General features: G+C 38.5%; 1 protein-coding gene across 4 annotated transcripts in view; it reads left to right on the forward strand.

Moving 5' to 3' along the window:
• The window catches only part of ATP8A2 (ATPase phospholipid transporting 8A2), a 759,627-nt gene that overhangs the window by 182,505 nt on the left and 556,714 nt on the right, over positions 1 to 20,408 (forward strand). For all 4 annotated transcript variants that reach the window (XM_066258319.1, XM_066258318.1, XM_066258317.1 and 1 more), the window contains exons 3-7: positions 9,424 to 9,523; positions 10,530 to 10,628; positions 11,550 to 11,595; positions 12,276 to 12,316; positions 19,344 to 19,417. In XM_066258319.1, coding sequence (XP_066114416.1) covers positions 9,424 to 9,523; positions 10,530 to 10,628; positions 11,550 to 11,595; positions 12,276 to 12,316; positions 19,344 to 19,417 — 360 coding nt within the window. The remainder of the gene's footprint in view (positions 1 to 9,423; positions 9,524 to 10,529; positions 10,629 to 11,549; positions 11,596 to 12,275; positions 12,317 to 19,343; positions 19,418 to 20,408) is intronic.

Below are 20,408 nucleotides of genomic sequence, written 5' to 3' on the forward strand. Positions count from 1 at the left end.
ATGCGAGCTCTTGAGAACAAAGAAATAAGCACTACATAAATGTTTGAGTGAAACGTGAACAGTGGAGTAGTTTGTATTTCTGCAAACCCTGAGGATCAAAGAACAGAAGCTCATTTGAGTTAGTTCTTAATTTGAGATCATGGACTCAATTACCAATAAGTAGTCTTTATATAAATCATTACTTATTGAGAACTACCAATGTGCAAGATACTTTGCTCAGTGGTTTGGTATTATAAATAATTTGGTTGGTGATAATAATTTTGAGCTATTACATGTGCCCCTATTCTCATGCAAAATAATACTTTTAAGGATTTTATAATATTCGGAGTGCTTTCTTATTTTACTTGATTTATGTAACACTCTTAGGTAGGTAGAACAGCTACAGACTGACTCCCTTTTATCCAAAAGGAGTTTGATGTTTAGAGGTTATTTGTACAAGTTCACTGATTAAGAACTATGGGAATTGGAACCAGAATCTAGATTTTTCCTTAAATAAATGCCAACTGCTAAGACATTTATTCTGAACTATCTCATTATATTGATAGACTTAAACAGTTACTGTAATGAAAATCTATCTTTTGTTCTCTTGAAAGATAATCTAAGATATTTTTTGGGGGGTGTAGAACTAAAATGCTTGTCATATGACAGACTTTTAAAGACTGAGAGAACCTGAGTTAATTATTTCTCTGAGTTAACTAGCATTTTGAAAACACATCTCTACTACTGCTAGCAATAAATATATTTTTTTCTTAGGCTTGCATTCATGCAACTGATTTGGATTTGGGTGTTCATGGAAATGAATGAAACAACCTTAGAAAAACTTGTTTGACATGTAAATTTTTTATCTTTTAAAGAGAATAGCTGATAGATATAAATTAAAAAGTGAAGTGTATATTGGTACTTGAACACATGGAAGCTTTTGGTGATTAGTACTGTATCCTTTGTCAAATACAATTTGGGTTTGATTTTAATTTTGTTTTTCTTGGTTTTTGGTGGGATTAGATTATAATTTAAAGACATAAGAAACTTTGTTTTCTTTTTTTATTATTACTAATTTTAATGCAGTGACATTGAAAAATCAGGGTACATATGTTCCGAGAAAACATCTCCAGATTATTTTGACATTTGATTATGTTGCATACCCCTCACCCAAAGTCAAATTGTCTTCCATCACCTTCTATGTGGTTCTCTTTGTGCCCCTCCCCTAACCCCACCTCCTCTCTCTACTTCCTCACCCCCTTCCCACCCACCCCCAACCCACCCCCATTACCATCACATTCTTTTCCATGTCTCTGAGTCTCATTTTTATGTCCCATCTATGTATGGATTCATATAGTTCTTAGTTTTTTCTGTTTTACTAATTTCACTCTGTATAATGTTATCAAGGTCCATCCATGTTATTGCAAATGATCCGATGTCATCATTTCTTATGGCTGAGTAGTATTCCATAGTATATATGTACCAAAGCTTTTTAATCCACTAGTCCTTTGATGGACACTTGGGCTGTTTCCAGGTCTTCGCTATTGTGAACAATGCTGCTATAAACATGGGGATGCATTTCCCCTTTTGGAACAGTTCTATAATGTTGGGATATATTACTAAAAGTGGGATAGCTGGGTCAAAGGCAGTTCAATTTTTAATTTTTTGAGGAGTCTTCATACTGTTTTCCACAGTGTCTGCACCAGTCTGCATTCCCACCAGCAGTGCAAGAGGGTTCCCTTTTCTCCACATTCTTGCCAGCTCTTATTCTGTGTTGTTTTGTTGAGTGCCATTCTGACTGGTGTGAAGTGGTATCTCATTGTGGTTTTAATTTGCATTTCTCTAATGATTACTTATGTTGAGCATTTTTTCATATGCCTATTGGCCATCTGTATGTCCTCTTTGGAGAAGTGTCTGTTCATTTCTTTTGCCCCTTTTTTGATTGGATTGTTTGTCTTCCTGGTGTTGAGTTTTACAAGTTCTTTATAAATTTTGGTTATTAACCCCTTATCAGATGTATTGTCAAATACGTTCTCCTATTATGTAGTTTGTCTTTTTATTCTGTTCTTATTGTCTTTAGCTGTGTAAAAGCTTTTTAGTTTGATATAGTCCCATTTGTTTATCCTGTCTTTTATTTTACTTGCCCATGGAGATAAATCAGCAATATTGCTGCGAGAGATGTTGGAGAGCTTACTGCCTATGTTTTCTTTTAAGATGCTTATGGTTTCACAGATTACATTTAAGTCTTTTATCCATTTTGAGTTTATTTTTGTGAATGGTATAAGTTGGTAGTCTAGTTTAATTTTTTTACAAGTATCTGTCCAATTTTCCCAACACTATTTGTTAAAGAGACTGTCTTTTCTCCATTGTATGCGCTTACCTCCTTTTTCAAATATCAGTTGTCCACAGAGCTGTGGGTTTATTTCTGGGTTCTCTGTTCTGTTCCATTGATCTATATGCCTGTTCTTATGCCAGTACCAGGCTGTTTTGAGTACAATGGCCTTGTAGTATAACTTGATATCAGGAAGTGTGATGCCTGCCACTTTATACTTCTTTTTTAAGATTGCTGAGGCTATTCGTGTTCTATTTTGGTTCCATATAAATTTTTGGAATATGTGATGTATGTCTTTAAAGTATGTCATTGGTATTTTAGTTGGTATTGCATTGAATTTATAAATTGCTTTGGGTAATATAGACATTTAATGATGTATATTCTTCCTAACCATGAGCACAGTATATACTTCCACTTGTTTGTATCTTTCTTGATTTCTTTTATCAATGTTTTATAAATTTTTCAAGTTCAATTCTTTAGTCTCCTTGGTACTTTATTTTTTTGATTGGAATAGTGAAGGGGACTGTTTCCTTAATTTCTGTTTCTGCAGTTTTTGTTGGTTTATAAAAATGCCTCTGATTTCTGAGTATTAATTTTATATCCTGCCACTTTACTGAATTCATTTATCAGATCCAGTAGTTTTTTGACTGAGACTTTAGGGTTTTCTATATACAATATCATATCATCTGTAAATAATGATAGTTTTACTTCTTTTCCAACATGAATGCCTTTTATTTCTTCTTCTTGTTGGATTGCTGTGGCTAGGACTTCCAGGACTATGTTGAATAAGAGTGGTGAAAGGGGGCACCCCTGCCTTGTTCCTGATATTAAGGTGATTGTTTTAAATTTTTGCCCATTGAGTATGATTTTGGCTGTGTGTTTGTCATAGATGGCTTTTATCATGCTGAGGTATGTTCCCTGTATTCCCACTTTGCTGAGAATTTTGATCATGAATGGGTGCTGGATTTTATAAAATGCTTTTTCTGCATCTACTGAAATTATCATGTGGTTTTTCTCCTTCCTTTTGTTGATGTGAAGAATCACATTGATTGATTTGCAAATATTGTACCAGCCTTACCTCCCAAGAATAAATCCCACTTGATCATGGTGTATGATTTTTGCATATATTGTTGGATTCGATTTGCTAATATTTTGTTGAGGATTTTAGCATCTATATTCATCAGGGATATTGTTGTTTATTCCTGGATTTAGAATCAGAATTATGCTCGCCTCATATAAGGAGCTTGGAAGTCTTCCTTCCTCTTGAATTTTTTGAAATAGTGTGAGAAGGATAGGAGTTAGTTCTTCTTTGAATATTTGGTAGAATTCACTTGTGAAGCCATCAGGCCTCAGACTTTTCTTTGTTGGGAGTTTTTTGATAACTGTTTTAATCTCATTTGTTGTAATTGGTCTGTTTAGGTTTTCTGATTCTTCCAGATTGATTTTTGGAAGATTGTATGTTTCAAGGAATTTGTCCATTTCATCTATGTTGTCTAGTTTTTTGGCATACAGTTCTTCATAATATTTTCTTACAATATTTTGTATTTCTGTTGTGTTAGTTGTTATTTCTCCACTCTCATTTCTAGTTTTATTTATTTGAGTCCTCTTTCTTTTTTTCTTGGTGAGTCTAGTTAAAGGTTCATCAATCTTGTTTACCTTTTCAAAGAACCAGCTCCTGGTTTCATTGATCCTCTGTATTGTTTCTTAAGCCTCTATGTCATTTATTTCTACTCTGATCTTTATTATTTCCTTTCTTCTACTACATTTAGGCTTTACTTGCTGTTCTTTTTCTAGTTCTTTTAGATGCAGGTTTATGTTGTTTATTTGAGCTCTTTCTAGCTTCTTAAAGTATGCCTGTAGTGCTATGAACTTCCCTCTCAGTACTGCTTTTGCTGTGTCCCATAAATTTTGAGTTGTTGTATGCTCATTATTATTTGTTTCTAGGAATTTTTTATTTCTTCTTTGATCTCATTCTTAATCCATTCGTTATTTAAAAACCTGCTATTTAGGTTCCACGTGTTTGAGAATTTTTGAGTTTTTCTGTTGTGGTGATTTCTAGTTTCATGCCATTGTGATCAGAGATAGTGCTTGATATGATTTCAATCTTCTTAAATTTGTTGAGACCACTTTTGTGCCCTAACATGTGTTCTATCCTAGAGAATGTACCATGATTACTTGAAAAGAATGTATATTCTGCTGCTTTAAGGTGAAGGGTTCTGAAGATATCTATTAAATTGAGTTGATCTAGTGTGTCCTTTAAGTCTGCTGTTTCTTTGTTAATTTTTTTTCTTGAGGATCTATCTAATGATGTTAGTGGGGTATTGAAATCCCCTACTATTATAGTATTGCTGTTGATCTTGCCCTTTATATCCATCAAAGTCTGCTTTATATATTTAGGTGCTCCTATATTAGGTGCGTATATATTTATAATAGTTACATCTTCCTGTTGGATTGCTCCCTTTATCATTATGAAGTGGAATTCTTTATATCTTACTATATCCTTTGTTTTAAAGTCTATTTTGTCTGATATAAGTATTGCTACCGCAACTTTTTTTAAATTTCCATTTGCATGAAATGTTTTTTTCCATCCTTTTCCCTTCAGTCTATGTGCGTCTTTTATTTTAAGTTGTGTCTCTTGTAGACAGCATATGTATGGGTCCTGTTTTCTTATCCATGCAGCTACCCTATGTCTTCTGATTGGATCATTTAATCCATTTACATTTAAGGATATTATTAATATGTAGTTGTTTATTGCCATTTTATTCTTTAATGCTGTATTTCTCTTTTGCTATATTCTTTTCCCACTTTGATCTGTTTACAACAGGCCCCTTAACATTTCCTGCAGCATTGTTTTGGTTGTAATAAATTCCTTGAGTTTTGTTTTTGTCTGGGAAGTTTTTTATTTCTCCTTCAATTTTAAATGATAGCTTTGCTGGTTGTAGGTTCTTGTTCTGCAATACTTCGAATATTTCTTGCCATTCCCTTCTGGCCTCAAGTGTTTCTGTTGAGAAGTCTGATGTCATTCTTATCAGGGCTTCTTTGTAGGTGATAATCTTTATTTCTCTAGCAACTTTTAATATTTTCTCTTTATCACTTAGTTTTGATGTTTTAATTATGATGTATCTTGGTGTAGATTTCTTTGGGTTTCTCTTTAATGAAGTTTCTCTGTGCTTCTTGAACTTGTGAGAGTTTCTCCCTCATTAATTTGGGAAGTTTTCAACTATGATATTATTGAACAAAGTCTCTATCCCTTGTTCTTTCTCTTCTTCTTCATGAACCCCTATGATGCGGATGTTATTTCTCTTCATGTTGTCACAGAGCTCTCTAAGAGTTTCCTCAGACTTTTTGAGTCTCTTTTCTTTTTTCATCTCTGCTTTCATTCCACTTGTCCTCTAACTCGCTGATTCAATCCTCAGCTCCATCCATCCTGTTTTTAATTTCTTCCATTGTGGTCTTCATTTCTGATATTGTATTTGTCATCTCTGACTCTTTTTTAATATTTCAATATCCTTTTTTATACTTGCTATTTCTTTATTTAGGTGTTCATAATGACCATCCATTGTTGTTCTAAGATCCCTAAGCATCCTTACAATCATTATTTTGAACGCGCATCTGGAAGTTTGGTTATTTCCATATCACTCAGTTCATTTCCTGAAGGTTTCTCTTGTGGTTTCATTTGGGTTGCGTTTTGCTGTCTTCTCATTATGTCTGTGTGTTTGGGTGTTTTGTTTGTAGAGCTGGTTGAGTCTAGGGTTCCTCTTGTCTGCCTCCAATTTTCAGTTGTGTTATTTCTAGGGCTTCTTGTGTTGGCATCATCTATTATTTGTAATCCACTTTCGGATTTGGGCCACTTTGAGGTCCTGATTTGTTTGTTTTCTTAACAGGTGATAGTCTTGTTTACTGATCTCAACAGGGGGCTTATTTGAAACTGTATCCAGGAATGCAGTGGCTGTAACCCGAGACTCTGAAGGCCTCTTCTGCCTGTTACTTTTTCTGGGGGCAGGGTGTTTTCTCAGCTTCAGTAGGGGGAGGTGTATCTCAGATCTCCATGGAGACCTGAGTTATTGCCCCTCCTCCCCACTTCTTGTTTTTAGCAGTGTCTTGTTGCTCTGATTGGAGCTGGAGAGATGTTTGGAAATCTGTTACTAGGAAGCACTTCAGTCTTTTGTTTTGTGGAAGCATCAGCCCCTCTACCAGCTAAGGCCACCTCCAGCACTGGATGAATCAGCTTCTCAGTTCATCCCCTGCATTCCTCTGCCCCTCACTGTCTGTCTCTCTCTCACCCCTTTCTTTTTGGAAGACAAGCTGGTCCTTTCAATACACCTTGTTTCCTGGTTGCTAGGCAAGTGGCTGTGAGCTGTATTTTCTGCTCTTTTCCATGGAGGGAGAGCCATTCTGGGCTCTCAGCCTCACCTCCTTTCTGTTCCTGTAAGCAGGGGAGATTCAGGCACTCCCTACCAGGTTTGTTGTGGCTTCTTCTTTGCTCCTTGGTTTTTGAGAGCTGTTCTTGTAGTCCAGAGTTGGTTTTTCATGCTGATTGTTCCTAAATTAATTTTTAATCCATTTCAGTGGTGTGAGCTGAGAGTCTGTGCCTCATTTTTTTTTTTCAGAGAGAGAGACAGACAGGAAGGGAGAGAGAGGAGAAGCACCAATTCTTTGTTGTGGCACCTTAGTTGTTCATTAATTGCTTTCTCATATGTGCCTTGGTCAGGGGGCTACAGCAGAGTGAGTGACCCCTTGCTCAATCCAGCAACTTTGGACTTCAAGCCAGCGACCATTGGGCTCAAGCCAGTGACCATAAGGCCATGTCTATGACCCCATGCTCAAGCTGGTGACCTTGGGGTTTCGAACCTGGGTCCTCTGTGTCCCAGGCCAATGCTCTATCCACTGCACCACACTCTGGTCAGGCTAGAATGGATTTTCATGGTTCCTTTACTGATCAGTGTTGGTTGCTTTATTTCTGTAGTCAGTGCTGCCATAAAGGAACACACTGTGTTCCATTTGACTTTTTTCTGGAAGTTGCGGTCAAGAGCACTTTGTGCTATGTGCAATCAAGTACACAAGCTACCATATTTTCCATGTATGAGATGCCCCCATGTATAAGATGCACCTTAATTTTGGGGCCGGAAATTTGAAAAAAAAAGTATGACATAAATTTATTGAACTTAAGATGTATTCATCATAAAATTCATACAACTCCTCATCACTGTCAAAACTCCCATCCATTAGCTTGTCCTCATTTGTGTCTGATGACGAATTTCTGTCTTTAGTGTGCAGAAAAACGAGTGCGAAAAAGCAGGAAATGCAAGTAAAAAAATCTCCAACCACTGTATAAGACACAACCAGTTTATAGACCCGAAATTTTTCGAAAAATGGTGCATCTTATACATGGGGAAATATGGTAAATATATTTCCCCTACTCTTTAAAGAAATTATTGTCAGTTTGTTTACCCTGTCTGCCTGAATTTGACCATGACATCCCTTTATCCCACACTGCTACACAGATGAGTGGAAACTCTACGTAAGTGAAGTTTTTAGCTAATTTGGTGATACTCCTTTAAGTGTCATGTTCTTTAAGTTTGAACTGTTTATAAGTGTTTTTTTTATAATTTGTTATTTATAAATATCTTAAGCAAAAGAAGGTTAAAAAAACAAGTGTGTCTATAAGGACAACTCTAATGCTTGGGTGTTTGCAAGCATCATGGGGATCATCTTCCCTGAGGCAGAGGCTGTAAGTGGTACATGGGACCATTTCCTGCTCTGTCAAGTGACCTTGGGTGGCAATATTTTCTGAGTTGTCAGCTTGCGTGTTTTTGTTTTGTCTTTCCAGGGTTGGCTGGGGCTGGGTGTTGTGGTACTACTTCTGCCTCTCATATTCTGTCTCCTGAGCTCCTCTGTTCTGGTGCTCTAATTGGTTGTGTATTTGAACCCTGCAGGATAACCCTGTTAGAATACATTTCCGTTAGGAGTTGGTCAGCACCATGCCTTCAGAAGGTGAGCTAGGGGCCAAGCGGGTAGTCCTGCGGACAGCCTTCAAGCAGCCAAGGGAGGAGAGGTTCATTTTCTTCTTCAGGGTCTCAGTTTACACCTCTGTGTCATTCTCTTGTTCATTGAGGGTCTGCTGTGTGCTGTGTGGTAGGAACATGCAGAGGTGAAGTATATGTTTTGACTGTTCTCAGTATCTATTCTGGGGATAGATAAATAAATATAAAATAAAGCAAAACAGATACTATATAGTGTAGTATAAAGCACCACACTGTGGGCTTCAAGGGAGAGGAGTCTGTGGAAGACACAAGAATCGGTGGGAAGATAAGAGGGAAAGTATGGCTTAGTTATGGAGAGGATGTCCCAGGTGGAAGCAAAGTGTGGGCAGAGGTGGGTGCATAAAGGGCATGTGGAGGGAATGGAGTTTATTTAGGTGTGGTTAGGTAAACATCCGTGGTGGGCATTCAGGGGGATACTGAACTGTTGTTCACAGCCTGTTGCTCTATAGGTGACTTTCTACAGTGAATCAGTGGCTTTGTAATAAGACTTGTAGAGCATCACAAATCCTGGCATAATAATTCTGCCTTGCTTGTGTGAGTTGCCTGCCTGATGTTTCCACCTCATTCTTTATGTCAGTGTTCATGTCTAGCTGTGTTTGGAACATGGACCTCTTTCTGTTTTGTGATTCCTGAAACATTCTTTACATTCTTACTGTGTCTATAGCACATAGATCCTAGAAGGTGGGCAAAGTTTCCTGCTTGTACACTGTGTGGAAACTGAACAAACATATGTATAATGGAATTTTAAAATAAATATCACATTACAATTTTTTCTTAACAGGTATGTCCTTTGTATGCAAGGGCCAGCACAGCATTTACTTGTCCTGAATTTTGAAATATTTTGTTTTAAAATCCCTTGTAAAATATTTGAAATTTTATCTTTTTGTTTGTTTGTTTGTTTTGTTTTGTTTAGAACAGCGGTTCTCAACCTGTGGGTCGCGACCCCGGCTTTAGGCAACCCCTGTGTTTTGGTCGTTTGACCTCCGCCAGGGTCACGACCCACAGGTTGAGAACCACTGGTTTAGAATTTTCTCCTATAGCTAATAGAAGTTTTCTTTGTACTTTTAGTACGGCCAAGTACAGCGTGCTGACATTTCTACCTCGATTTTTGTACGAGCAGATTAGAAGAGCAGCTAATGCGTTCTTCCTCTTCATTGCCTTACTACAGGTAATGTTTCTTTAAATTTTCTCTAAAATTTCTATCTTGATTACAAGATAAGATTTTGCTGAAAGGCCACATACCTAAAAAAGTGTCATAATACTTGGATGTAATTTGCTTTCTTCATCCAGTCCTTGTTTGCATAAACAAACATGGTCTTATAATTTGCATAAATAAACATGGTCTTACATAAAGGCACATTTCTTTAAGTATGCCTTAGATCAGGAGTCCCCAAACTACGGCCCACGGGCCGCATGCAGCCCCCTGAGGCCATTTATCCATCCCCCCGCTGCACTTCCGGAAGGGGCACTTCTTTCATTGGTGGTCAGTGAGAGTACTGTATGTGTATGCATCCTGTGCTCCTGGAGTACTGTATGTGGCAGTGCCACAAAGCACAGCATCACTCACATACAGTACTACTTCCGGTGACATGGGATGCACACATCATGGCTCTGGAAGCGCGTCATATCCTTGTTACAGCTAGCAGTGACAAATATGGAACTGGTCATTGACCATCTCATTAGCCAAAAGCAGGGCCATAGTTCCCATTGAAATACTGATCAGTTTGTTGATTTAAATTTACTTGTTCTTTATTTTAAATATTGTATTTGTTCCCGTTTTGTTTTTCTACTTTAAAATAAGATATGTGCAGTGTGCATAGGGATTTGTTCATAGTTTTTGTTATAGTCTGGCCCTCCAACGGTCTGAGGGACAGTGAACTGGCCCCCTGTGTAAAAAGTTTGGGAACCCCTGCCTTAGATTGTAATAAATAAAAGGAACATTGAAAAATGACCCGAGGGTTTTACTTTTCACTCTTTTTCTGTTCTGCATATAGCAACATTGGATAAAAATTTAAAAGTATGGAACACACTTAGCTAGTTTTTAGAGTAAGGTCATTATTTTGGTGTAACAAAAGTGGAGAAGAACCACAGAAGAGTGGCTGGTGAGTGACATTTTTTCTTTCTTAGAGGATTTTAATTTGACAACTTTTCTCTTTTGGTTTCTTATCTTGCAGCAAATCCCAGATGTATCTCCAACAGGAAGATATACCACCCTGGTGCCACTGATCTTTATTTTAACAGTTGCAGGCATCAAAGAGATTGTAGAAGATTTTGTAAGTTTTTGCTTTCAGATAATCAAAACCTTGTATTGAATGTAACATAACTCACTTGTTGCTTGGGCTTTAAGAGAGGATTGGTCTATAGCTTAACTAGTCTCCCAAGGTTCATGATTATATTTTTTAGGGGAGGGAAGATGTACATACATTGTCCTTAATATCTGTACAATGACACAGAAGTAGTTCAAACTACCTTTTCAGATAGAGTTCCCAGGACCTCTTTGATTTTATCACTGATATTCTCACATCCTCCTGTAGAGCTTCCTAATTTGGTGGCAGAGGAAGAGCTGTAATGCTGTCCAGCATAGTAGCATTGTGCTGGTTGTCCCTGAGGGAATTCTGCAAGAATCTTTTCCCTCTTGGTGTATCCCAAGTTCTTTGGCTACAACTATCCTCTCTCCGTCCTATTTTCTAACTCTGTGCATTTTTTCTCTCTATTCCTCCCATCTCGTACATGTACTTGCTGTCTCTAGGACGCATCATATGCACATTTTTTCAGGGACTAGGTAAATGAATAAATGTAATATAAATCAAAACAAAAGTAATTTGCCCCAGAAGATTGTTTTTTAATCAAGAAAAAAAATGAATTCAGTTTTGTGTTTATCATACTGAATAATTTCCTCAGTCTGATGTAAAACAAAGAGGAGTGAGAAGTTTCCTACTTTAAGTTGCTTAATTCATTGTTAGAACCTGAATATGGTAATTTAAACCAGGTTAGATGACATGTCTACAATTACTGTGCTTGTGTACTGAATTAGTGAGCAGTGCTGCTTGCAAACATTGAACTGAGCTGGAGTGTCAGCATTGTAGCAGTTGGTGTCCTAGTCCCCTTCCCCGCCACCATCATCCTTAGTGTTTGCTGTGTCAGTTATTCATTTGCGACTTTTGAATCTAAGATCTTTTTTCTTTCTCTAACAGAAGCGACATAAGGCAGACAATAGTATTAACAGAAAGAAAATTATAGGTAAGATACCAGACCAATTACTTTGCCACTAGAAAACCTGAGAATAAGACCTGTATTTAAGGCATTTTAATAAGTAATTAATGGTGTTGAGATAAATTGGGGGAAATGATCTATAAATACTTTAAAGAAATAGCAAAATGGTTAACAAATGCAATAAAATGTGAATCCTGGCAATTAAGTTTTGAATAGGACTTGTGTGTTTTAGAATTTCAGGAAAGATTGTAACTTTTCAGTAGCTAGACATATTTTGTGTCAAAAAAAAGTCCAAGCATTCATATCCTTGGTTTATAATTGCTCCTTACCTCTCTCTGTCTACTTTTTATTGTAGTGTCTTTTAGAACATTAGCTCTGTTATTGTGGGATTGTTTTGATTTCTTCTTTGTTTTGGTAAATCTTGTAAGAGCAGGGCGATTTTTTTTCTTATGGGCTAAGTATGAATAGATTTAACTTTATATACATACATCTATATTTATGTGCATGCATTTTTATATATATGGTACATAAATAAATAGGTTAGGGCTCTCCATAACTTATGGGGAGTGGTGATGTTATATCTGTATATCTAAGGATGTGGTATGTTGGAATTTATAAGTGGGATTTTTAAGGAGCCTTTTATATTTTGGAAAGCTGACTTTGAATATCATCAGTATTAAGTGATACATTTATTTTTTCTTTTTCAGTGTTAAGAAATGGTATGTGGCATACCATTATGTGGAAAGAGGTAAAAACTATTTTTAAATATATGCCAAAAAGTATTGGTTTGGAGACATGTAATGAATTGCTTGTATTGATTACAGTATAAAGTTTATGTTAAGACATAGAGGTCATCTTTATTTGATGTAAGTTTTATGTTGTGGAATTTTCCCACGAGGTTTACTTAGAATTGATACATGCTTATTCTATTCCCTGTGTCTTCTGGAAGGTGCTTACTGTGTCAGTCCAGAGTTATGAAGTTCATTGCTCCTGATGAATAGTTCTGAAATCTCAAAGCATTTTCTAGTTTCTAAATCCAAGTCAAGAAAGATTTTTTCTGGTTTTCTGTTCTCTTAACACAATTCAATTTTTTAAAGATTTTCTAACTTTTGAGATACAATAAGTAATGGGCTAGTGGTTGGAAACCATTCCATTCAGATTCTGAGGTGGGGTAGTTGGGTGTGGCCAGCAGTTGTTGCTTTTAAGTTTATAGCAGTCAGAAGGACTTGCTTTGCTTTCACCTTTCTGGAGGTAAGAGGTCTGCAGGGTTTGGGAATTGTGTGCTTTTTTGGTTGTTTATATTGATGAATAGAAAATTTAGAAAAAATATGCTATGCCACGTGGGATTATTGTATCTGACAAAATTATCTTTTCAAGTAATTCTTTGTTTTAACTGGATCTTCTTAAAAGTCACAGATGGTTTTTGGGGATGATTGCCATTACTCAAGGATTGAAAGCTGATTAACATGATTTCAAAAGAAAATTACTCTTTAGAAGGTTGACTTATAATAGTTTCTCTTGCTAAACATTTAGCAAGCAATGTTTAAAAATGTCGCAATGATCTTTTTTTTTTTTTTTTTTTTCATTTTTCTGAAGCTGGAAACAGGGAGAGACAGTCAGACAGACTCCCGCATGCGCCCGACCAGGATCCACCCGGCACGCCCACCAGGGGGCGACGCTCTGCCCACCAGGGGGCGATGCTCTGCCCATCCTGGGCGTCGCCATGTTGCGACCAGAGCCACTCTAGCGCCTGGGGCAGAGGCCACAGAGCCATCCCCAGTGCCCGGGCCATCTTTTGCTCCAGTGGAGCCTTGGCTGCGGGAGGGGAAGAGAGAGACAGAGAGGAAGGCGCGGCGGAGGGGTGGAGAAGCAAATGGGCGCTTCTCCTATGTGCCCTGGCCGGGAATCGAACCCGGGTCCTTCGCACGCTAGGCCGACGCTCTACCGCTGAGCCAACTGGCCAGGGCCTCGCAATGATCTTTTAATCTGCAAAATGCCTGTGATATGGTAAGGGCAGCCTTATTTTAGTTTTTGTCTTGTTTTTACTTTGTTATACGAGCCCCTCTGTAGTGTTCTGTGATAACACTTTAAGCTTGGTACCAATCCAGTACTGTACTGTAAATAGTAGTTGGTATCACTCTCATTTAAGGTATGGTGGTTCTTGGTCAAATGGTTGGAAACTCTTGACATCACAGAGGGTAGAAATGTGACCAGTGCTACAGAATGCAGGGATTCCCATGGCACTTAGGAAAGACCTGTTTCTCCAAAGTTCCTACTGCCAGCCCCCTCCCCAGAAAGGCACTAAGACTGGTTGGAGTGGAAAACAGTGTGCATTTGGGATGTGGATGCTACTTGAAACAGTAGGAAATGGAGTGAAGATCTCTGAATTCTGGGCCCAGGAGTTGATGGCCTTGCAAACTCCTAAAGCTTATTAGTATTCCCACACATAAATCAAACACTTGTTATTTCATTTGCCACATGCAATTTTATTTCAATTAAAATGAATTTTGTTTGCATATTTTTTTTTATAATTTTATTTTTTTAATGGGGCAACATCAATAAATCAGGATACATATATTCAAAGATAACAAGTCCAGGTTATCTTGTCGTTCAATTATGTTGCATACCCACCACCCAAAGTCAGATTGTCCTCTGTCACCTTCTATCTTGTTTTCTTTGTGCCCCTCCCCACCCCCTATCCCTCTCCCATTCCCCCCTCCCCCCCGTAACCACCACACTCTTATCAATGTCTCTTAGTTTCACTATTATGTCCCACCTACGTATGGAATAATACAGTTCCTGTTTTTTTCTGATTTACTTATTTCGCTTCGTATCATGCTGTACCAGAGACCCTGTTAGGCATTGGGGATGCAAATCGAATCAGTGAGCTTGGCCCTGCTCTTAAGGAGTTTTCTCCAATGGTTGTCAGACTGCTGTGGGCATCCTAGTCCCCTGGAGGACTGGTACAGCACACAGTCTGGGCCCTGCCAGAAATTCTAGTTCAGCAGTTCCAGGTGGGAGCCCTAGAATTTGCATTTGTATTATTTATTTATTATATTTTTTAATTTAAAAATTTAAATTTAATGGAGTGACAATGGTCAATAAGAGTATATATGTTTCAGGTACACATCTCTATAGCATTTGAACTGTTGACTATTGGCTCTGTTGTGTGTCTATTACTCAAAGTCAAATCATTTTCCATCATCTTATATTTGTCCCTCTTGACTCCTTATGGTAGCTCTTTGTAAATATCATTTCCTATTTGGTTGGCTGCCTTTTTGTTTTGTTTTCAGTTTCTTTTGCTATGTAGAAGCTTTTTAGTTTGATAGAGTCCCATTCATTTATTTTTGCCTTTACTTCCCTTGCCTTACTTCTCAAATTCATAAAATGTTCTCTACAATCAAGGTCCATGAGTTTATTTATTTATTTATTTTTTACAGGGACAGCGAGAGAGTCAGAGAGAGGGATAGATAGGGACAGACAGACAGGAATGGAGAGAGATTAGAAGCATCAATCGTCAGTTTTTCGTTGCGACACCTTAGTTGTTCATTGATTGCTTTCTCATATGTGCCTTGACCGGGGGCCTTCAGCAGACTGAGTAACTCCTTGCTGGTGCCAGCGACTTTGGGTCCAAGCTGGTGAGCTTTTTGCTCAAGCCAGATGAGCCCACGCTCAAGCTGGCAACCTTGGGATCTCGAACCTGGGTCCTTCTGCATCCCAGTCCGACGCTCTATCCACTGCCCCACCGCCTGGTCAGGCGGTCCATGAGTTTAGTACCTATATTTTCTTCTGTGTAGTTTATTGTTTCAGATCTTATATTTAGTTCTTTAATCCATTGTGAGTTAATTTTTGTTCAGGAGGACAAACTGTAGTTATTTTATTGTTTTGCATGTGGTTTTCCAATTTTCCTAGCGCCATTTATTGAAGAGGCTTTCTTTTCTTCATTGTGTAAGTTTTTGGCTCCTTTGTTGAAGATGATTTGTCCATTTATATATGGTTTTATTTCTGGGCTTTTGATTTGGTTCCCTTGATCTGTATGTCTGTTTTTCTGACAATACCATGCTGTTTTGATTATCATGGCTCTGTAGTATAATTTGAAGTTGGGTAGTATGATATCTCTGGCCTCATTCTTGTTTCTCAGCATTGCTTCGGCTATTTGGGGTTTATTATGGTTCCGTACAAATCTGGTGGGGTTTTTTTCTATTTCTTTTTAAACTGATATTGAGGTTTTAATGGGAATTAGAATTTGCATTTTTAACAAGTTCCTAGATGAGGCTGATGCTGCTGGTCTGGGGAAGTGATAGGCAATAAGCATATGCAATGTAGGTGCTGAGCTCTGTGTTGGGGCATGTATCAGGTGCTCTGGGGACTTCTGGGAGGGTCGGAAAAGGCTGTCCTTATGAGATGCCCTCTTGAAGGATGAACAGGAGATAACCGGTATAAGATAGGGGCTTTGGGTGAAACTGTGAGGTGCCTGGGAAAGCCAGGCACATCTGCAAACTGCTCAGAATATGGGCAATGACAAGAGAGCCATGGTAGAAGTGCCCGAGATGGCAGGTATGGTAGAATTGGCTAACTTTACGCTTCCCAGAACAATAACCAATCATCTGAACTACCCAAGCTCACATCAGCAGGATCCCAGACTGTAGCTGATCATTGGTAAATGCTCAGCTGTTAGTTGGTAAATGGTAGTGCTGGGGTGGATCTCAACAACTTTGGTTGACTTTGAGAGACTTTTTGGCTCATTCTTCAAAATTATGAGATTTGAGAAATCCTCTGAGGCTAGAGTGAATTCAAGGATCTGAGGGGTGTGTGTCTCTTTTCCACCTTAAAAAATTCTCCCTCTAGATAGTTTCCCACACTAAAGGGATAACCATGCATAAGAACACCAGATAGAAACAAACAAAATTCCGAGTAAGTAGTTTCTCATGTACATGTAACTTCTTAGTACTTTGTTACTAAGCACTGAGAGGATAGTTATTAAGGAGATAATTATTTTCTTATTTCAGTAATAGAGATGGGAGAAAGCCTTAATTTCTCTTGTCCTCCCACTTTGAATGAGAAAGAAACCACTGCCTTTTTTTTCTTTTGAAAATGTGACTAATTTTCCCTTCTCATTTTAAAATTAATTATTTCTTCTGATTTTTCTATGTGATTAAACTGTTCAGATAAAATATTTTTATAACCTTTAGTATGAACGTTCATGTACATCCTCATGCCTCCTGACCATCCAGAGTAACTGGAACTAATTTCATTTTTTGAAAAAAAAAAAAAACTCACTCCCAGGGGTCAGTGAGCATGAAAAAAGCTCACTACTCAAAGGGTTAAAAAATATTTTCAATTTTCATAGGTCCTCCTTGCTTTTGAACTGATGCTGTTAAACTAGCTCTGTAGCATTTATCCTCTGGCTTCTCTTTATTGTTAGAGATAGTTTAATTATATGACTTCCTTTTGCCTTAAAAGAGGGTACTAACTTCAAATGTACAATGGTTGTGGAATTTAATTTCTGCACCCCTTCCCTTAATTGGGCCTGATTCCTTAGACACCCTAGACACGTGGATAAGCAAGGCACAGCACTTACAGGGCAGCTTTTAGTAAAACCCTTTTGATTATAGAAAATTAGGCCCAGGCTGGTTGGCTCAGTCGGTTATGAGCATTGTTCCAAAATGACAAGGTGGTGGGTTCGATCACGGATCGGGCACAAACGGAAGCAACCAAGGAATGCACAACTGAGTGAAACAGCAGATGAGTGCTTCCCTTCCCCCTCTTCTCTTTCCCTTCCTCTCTCTGTCTCTCTCTAAAAAAAAAAAAAATCAATAAAAATTAAAATTAAGCCCTGGCCAGATAGCTTGGTTGGAGTATTGTCCTAGAGCCTGGAGGTTGCTGGTTTGATTCCCTAGTCAGGGCACATACAGGAGCATAGGAGCAGCTTGGCGTTTCTTTCTTTCTCTCTCCCTCCCTCTCCTCCTCTTTCTCTCTCTCAAAAAAAAAAAAAAAATTAAATGTAGGCTCCTGCTAGAGCCATTCTCCTAGTTTGCAAGATCCAGTAATTTTTCACAAGTGTTACGGTATATGAAATTCTTGATTTCTTTTTAACTTAATTTAGTGAGAGCAAGGGAGGCAGAGACAGACTCCTACATGCCCCTCCCCCCAAGAATCCACCCGGCAAGCCCACTAGGGAGTGATGCTCTGCCCATCTGGGGCGTTGCTTCGTTGCTCAGCATTTAAGATCTTAGTACCTGAGGCAGAGTCCATGAAGCCATCCACAGTGCCTGAGGCCAACTCGCTCCAATCAAGCTATGGCTGCAGGAGGTGTAGAGAGAGAGAAAGAGAGAAGCATGAGGAGGGTGGAGAAGTAGATGGGTGTTTTTCCTGTGTACCCTGACTAGAAATTGAACCCGGGACATCTACATGCTGGGCTGATGCTCTACCACTGAGCCAACAGGCCAGGGCCTGAAATTCTTGATTTCTAAGAGAATAGTAACATGGGTTAAGTTGAGAAACAGATTCCATTTTGATTTTCAAACTGTTAGTATACTTCGGCATGGCCTTCCTTGTGTCATTGGAGAATGCTGCCACCTTTCACACTCACATTCGGAGTGCCCACCCCCACTCATGCCGGTAGAGGCTAACCCTTAACATATGCCTGTTTCATGCCAGGTACTTGCATCTACTTTCTAAATCATTGCCTCGACCCTACAGAGCCAGTGGTGTGTTCTCCCTGTTTTATAAGTGAGGACAAGGGAGTTCAGAGAGGTGAAGAGATTGTTAAATCCCAAGGTAGTGTATCTGTGAAGCTGGGTCTAAGCCTAAGCTTAGGCCTGCCTGACTTGAGAGCCTACATTCTCTCTATCCAGGTGCTTGTGTGATGTTATTTAAAGGATTTATAGAGCCTTGACTGTGGGGTTCATTTTCTGCAGACTAGGGCCTGTTTCTTTGCTGTGGGGTCTTCTGCCCAGTGGAGTCTGCTTTTCAAGGTGGTCTTTGACTTCAGCCACTATTATTTCTCTGGCAATTTCTTGAGGCTACACAAATTTTCTGTTTTATGTGGTATATTTTTGGGGGACATTTTAAAAGGGACTGTTCATGAATGAATTTAGTATTGCCTTTTAATCAGACCACTGGCCAGATTGCTCTGTTTTGAAAATCTTGGTTGTTTGCTCTTTGATCAAGTTATTCACTCTGAGCCTCAGTTTTCCCATTTGTAAAGTGGAGAAATTTACATGTGTTAACTCAATTGGTGCTCACCGTAACCTTATGAAATAGTACTGTTGATTTCATTATATAGATGAGAAAACTGAGGCATGCAGACTTTATTGGACCAGTTCAAGGTTATACCTAGGTCGTAAGGAGTGCATACAGCCAGGGGATTTGAATTCAGAGCTGTGTTCTTAACCAGTCTACCTGACTGCATATAGCTGTGAAATTTATAAGTGGATGAATACTTGCAAGAAAATGAGATCTTGCTAGTTCTGACTTATATTTCTCCCCCTTCCCTTTCTTTTTCTTTTCTTTTTGTTCAGCATCATTGCAAAGAGGCAATAGTACCATTTGTCTATATTGAAAGATTTTCTTTTTGTTCTTGTCAAAGAAGATAATTTGGGCTTCTTTATCAAACTATAGAAATGATTCCTGAAATTATAGTCTTGGGCTTCTTTATCTTAAACTTCATGGCATAGTTATGAAGTAATTTTTATTCAAATATTTAACCACCTTTATCACCATTCGTTCTTTGTTTTCTTTCATGCTTCTCTCTCCTTGTCCCTGTTTTCTAGGTGACAGTGGGAGACATTGTGAAGGTTGTCAACGGGCAGTACCTTCCAGCGGACGTGGTCCTGCTATCCTCCAGGTTAGGTGTGCTATAGTGGGCATGCTTTTTGAAATAAATGTTAAGAACAATAAAATATTAAATGGTGACTGCTGACATCCCGAGCCACTCTTGCTCTTCTCCCCTGAGTCACCAATCTTCTCTCAGGCCTGTTCTTCCATTACCTGTCATTTGCTCTTTCCTGTCTTAATCCTAAATTTTCTTTCTCCTCTTTATTCCTTTGTCTTTTTTGTGAACTCTTTTACATTTACCAATTCGTTTTAGTCTCATGGCTATTCTGGACTGTTCCCTTTGTAGGGTAACATTCAAGAGCAGTGGGTGACCACTGCAGCAACCTCTAGGTGGCAGCATGTCTGAGACTTGGTGTTAGTCTCCTGATGGGTCCAGCCCACAATCCCTCCTGCTGAACCCAGTGCCTCCCTTTACTAACTATTCAGAGAACTGCAGGTGTTTTCTCAGCATAGACATGACTAACAGATACTGTTCCCTCTTCATTCATCCACACTTTGCTCTCTTTCTGCCCAAATATTGTTGCTGCGTTTTCTAGGTAGTTTTGTTGCTAAAGTGGCATAAATAATGGACAATACAGTCCTTGACTTTTCTTTGGCTTGATACATGATATTATATATCAAAGAAGGAATGCCAACATTAGAATAAGAATAAATTTCTAGTTTTGAGTTCAAGGGTAAATGATTTGATGTTAAGGCTAAAATTTCCTGTATTCCTGTTGGGAATCATAGACACTCACACTGTTTGCATCTTCTTTGGTTGGAGTATGAAATTGTTTCTCTGAGCTGACATGTTTTCAAGGGTGGTCATTAGTGTTTGAGCCCGTACTTTGTGCCAAGCAGTCTGCTGAGTCCCTTGTTCCATTCAGTCTTCCCAACAACCCCTGGCATCCTTACTTCATACAGAGAAAGCAGAGGAATTAAACAACTTGCTGAAGCCATCAGCCAATAAAGGTAGTGCCATGAGATTGTAATTTAGCTGGTAGCTGTCAGTCTAGCCTCTT

The sequence above is a fragment of the Saccopteryx bilineata genome, chromosome 2 (genome assembly GCF_036850765.1).
Source record: "Saccopteryx bilineata isolate mSacBil1 chromosome 2, mSacBil1_pri_phased_curated, whole genome shotgun sequence".
NCBI classification, from domain to species: Eukaryota; Metazoa; Chordata; class Mammalia; order Chiroptera; family Emballonuridae; genus Saccopteryx; species Saccopteryx bilineata.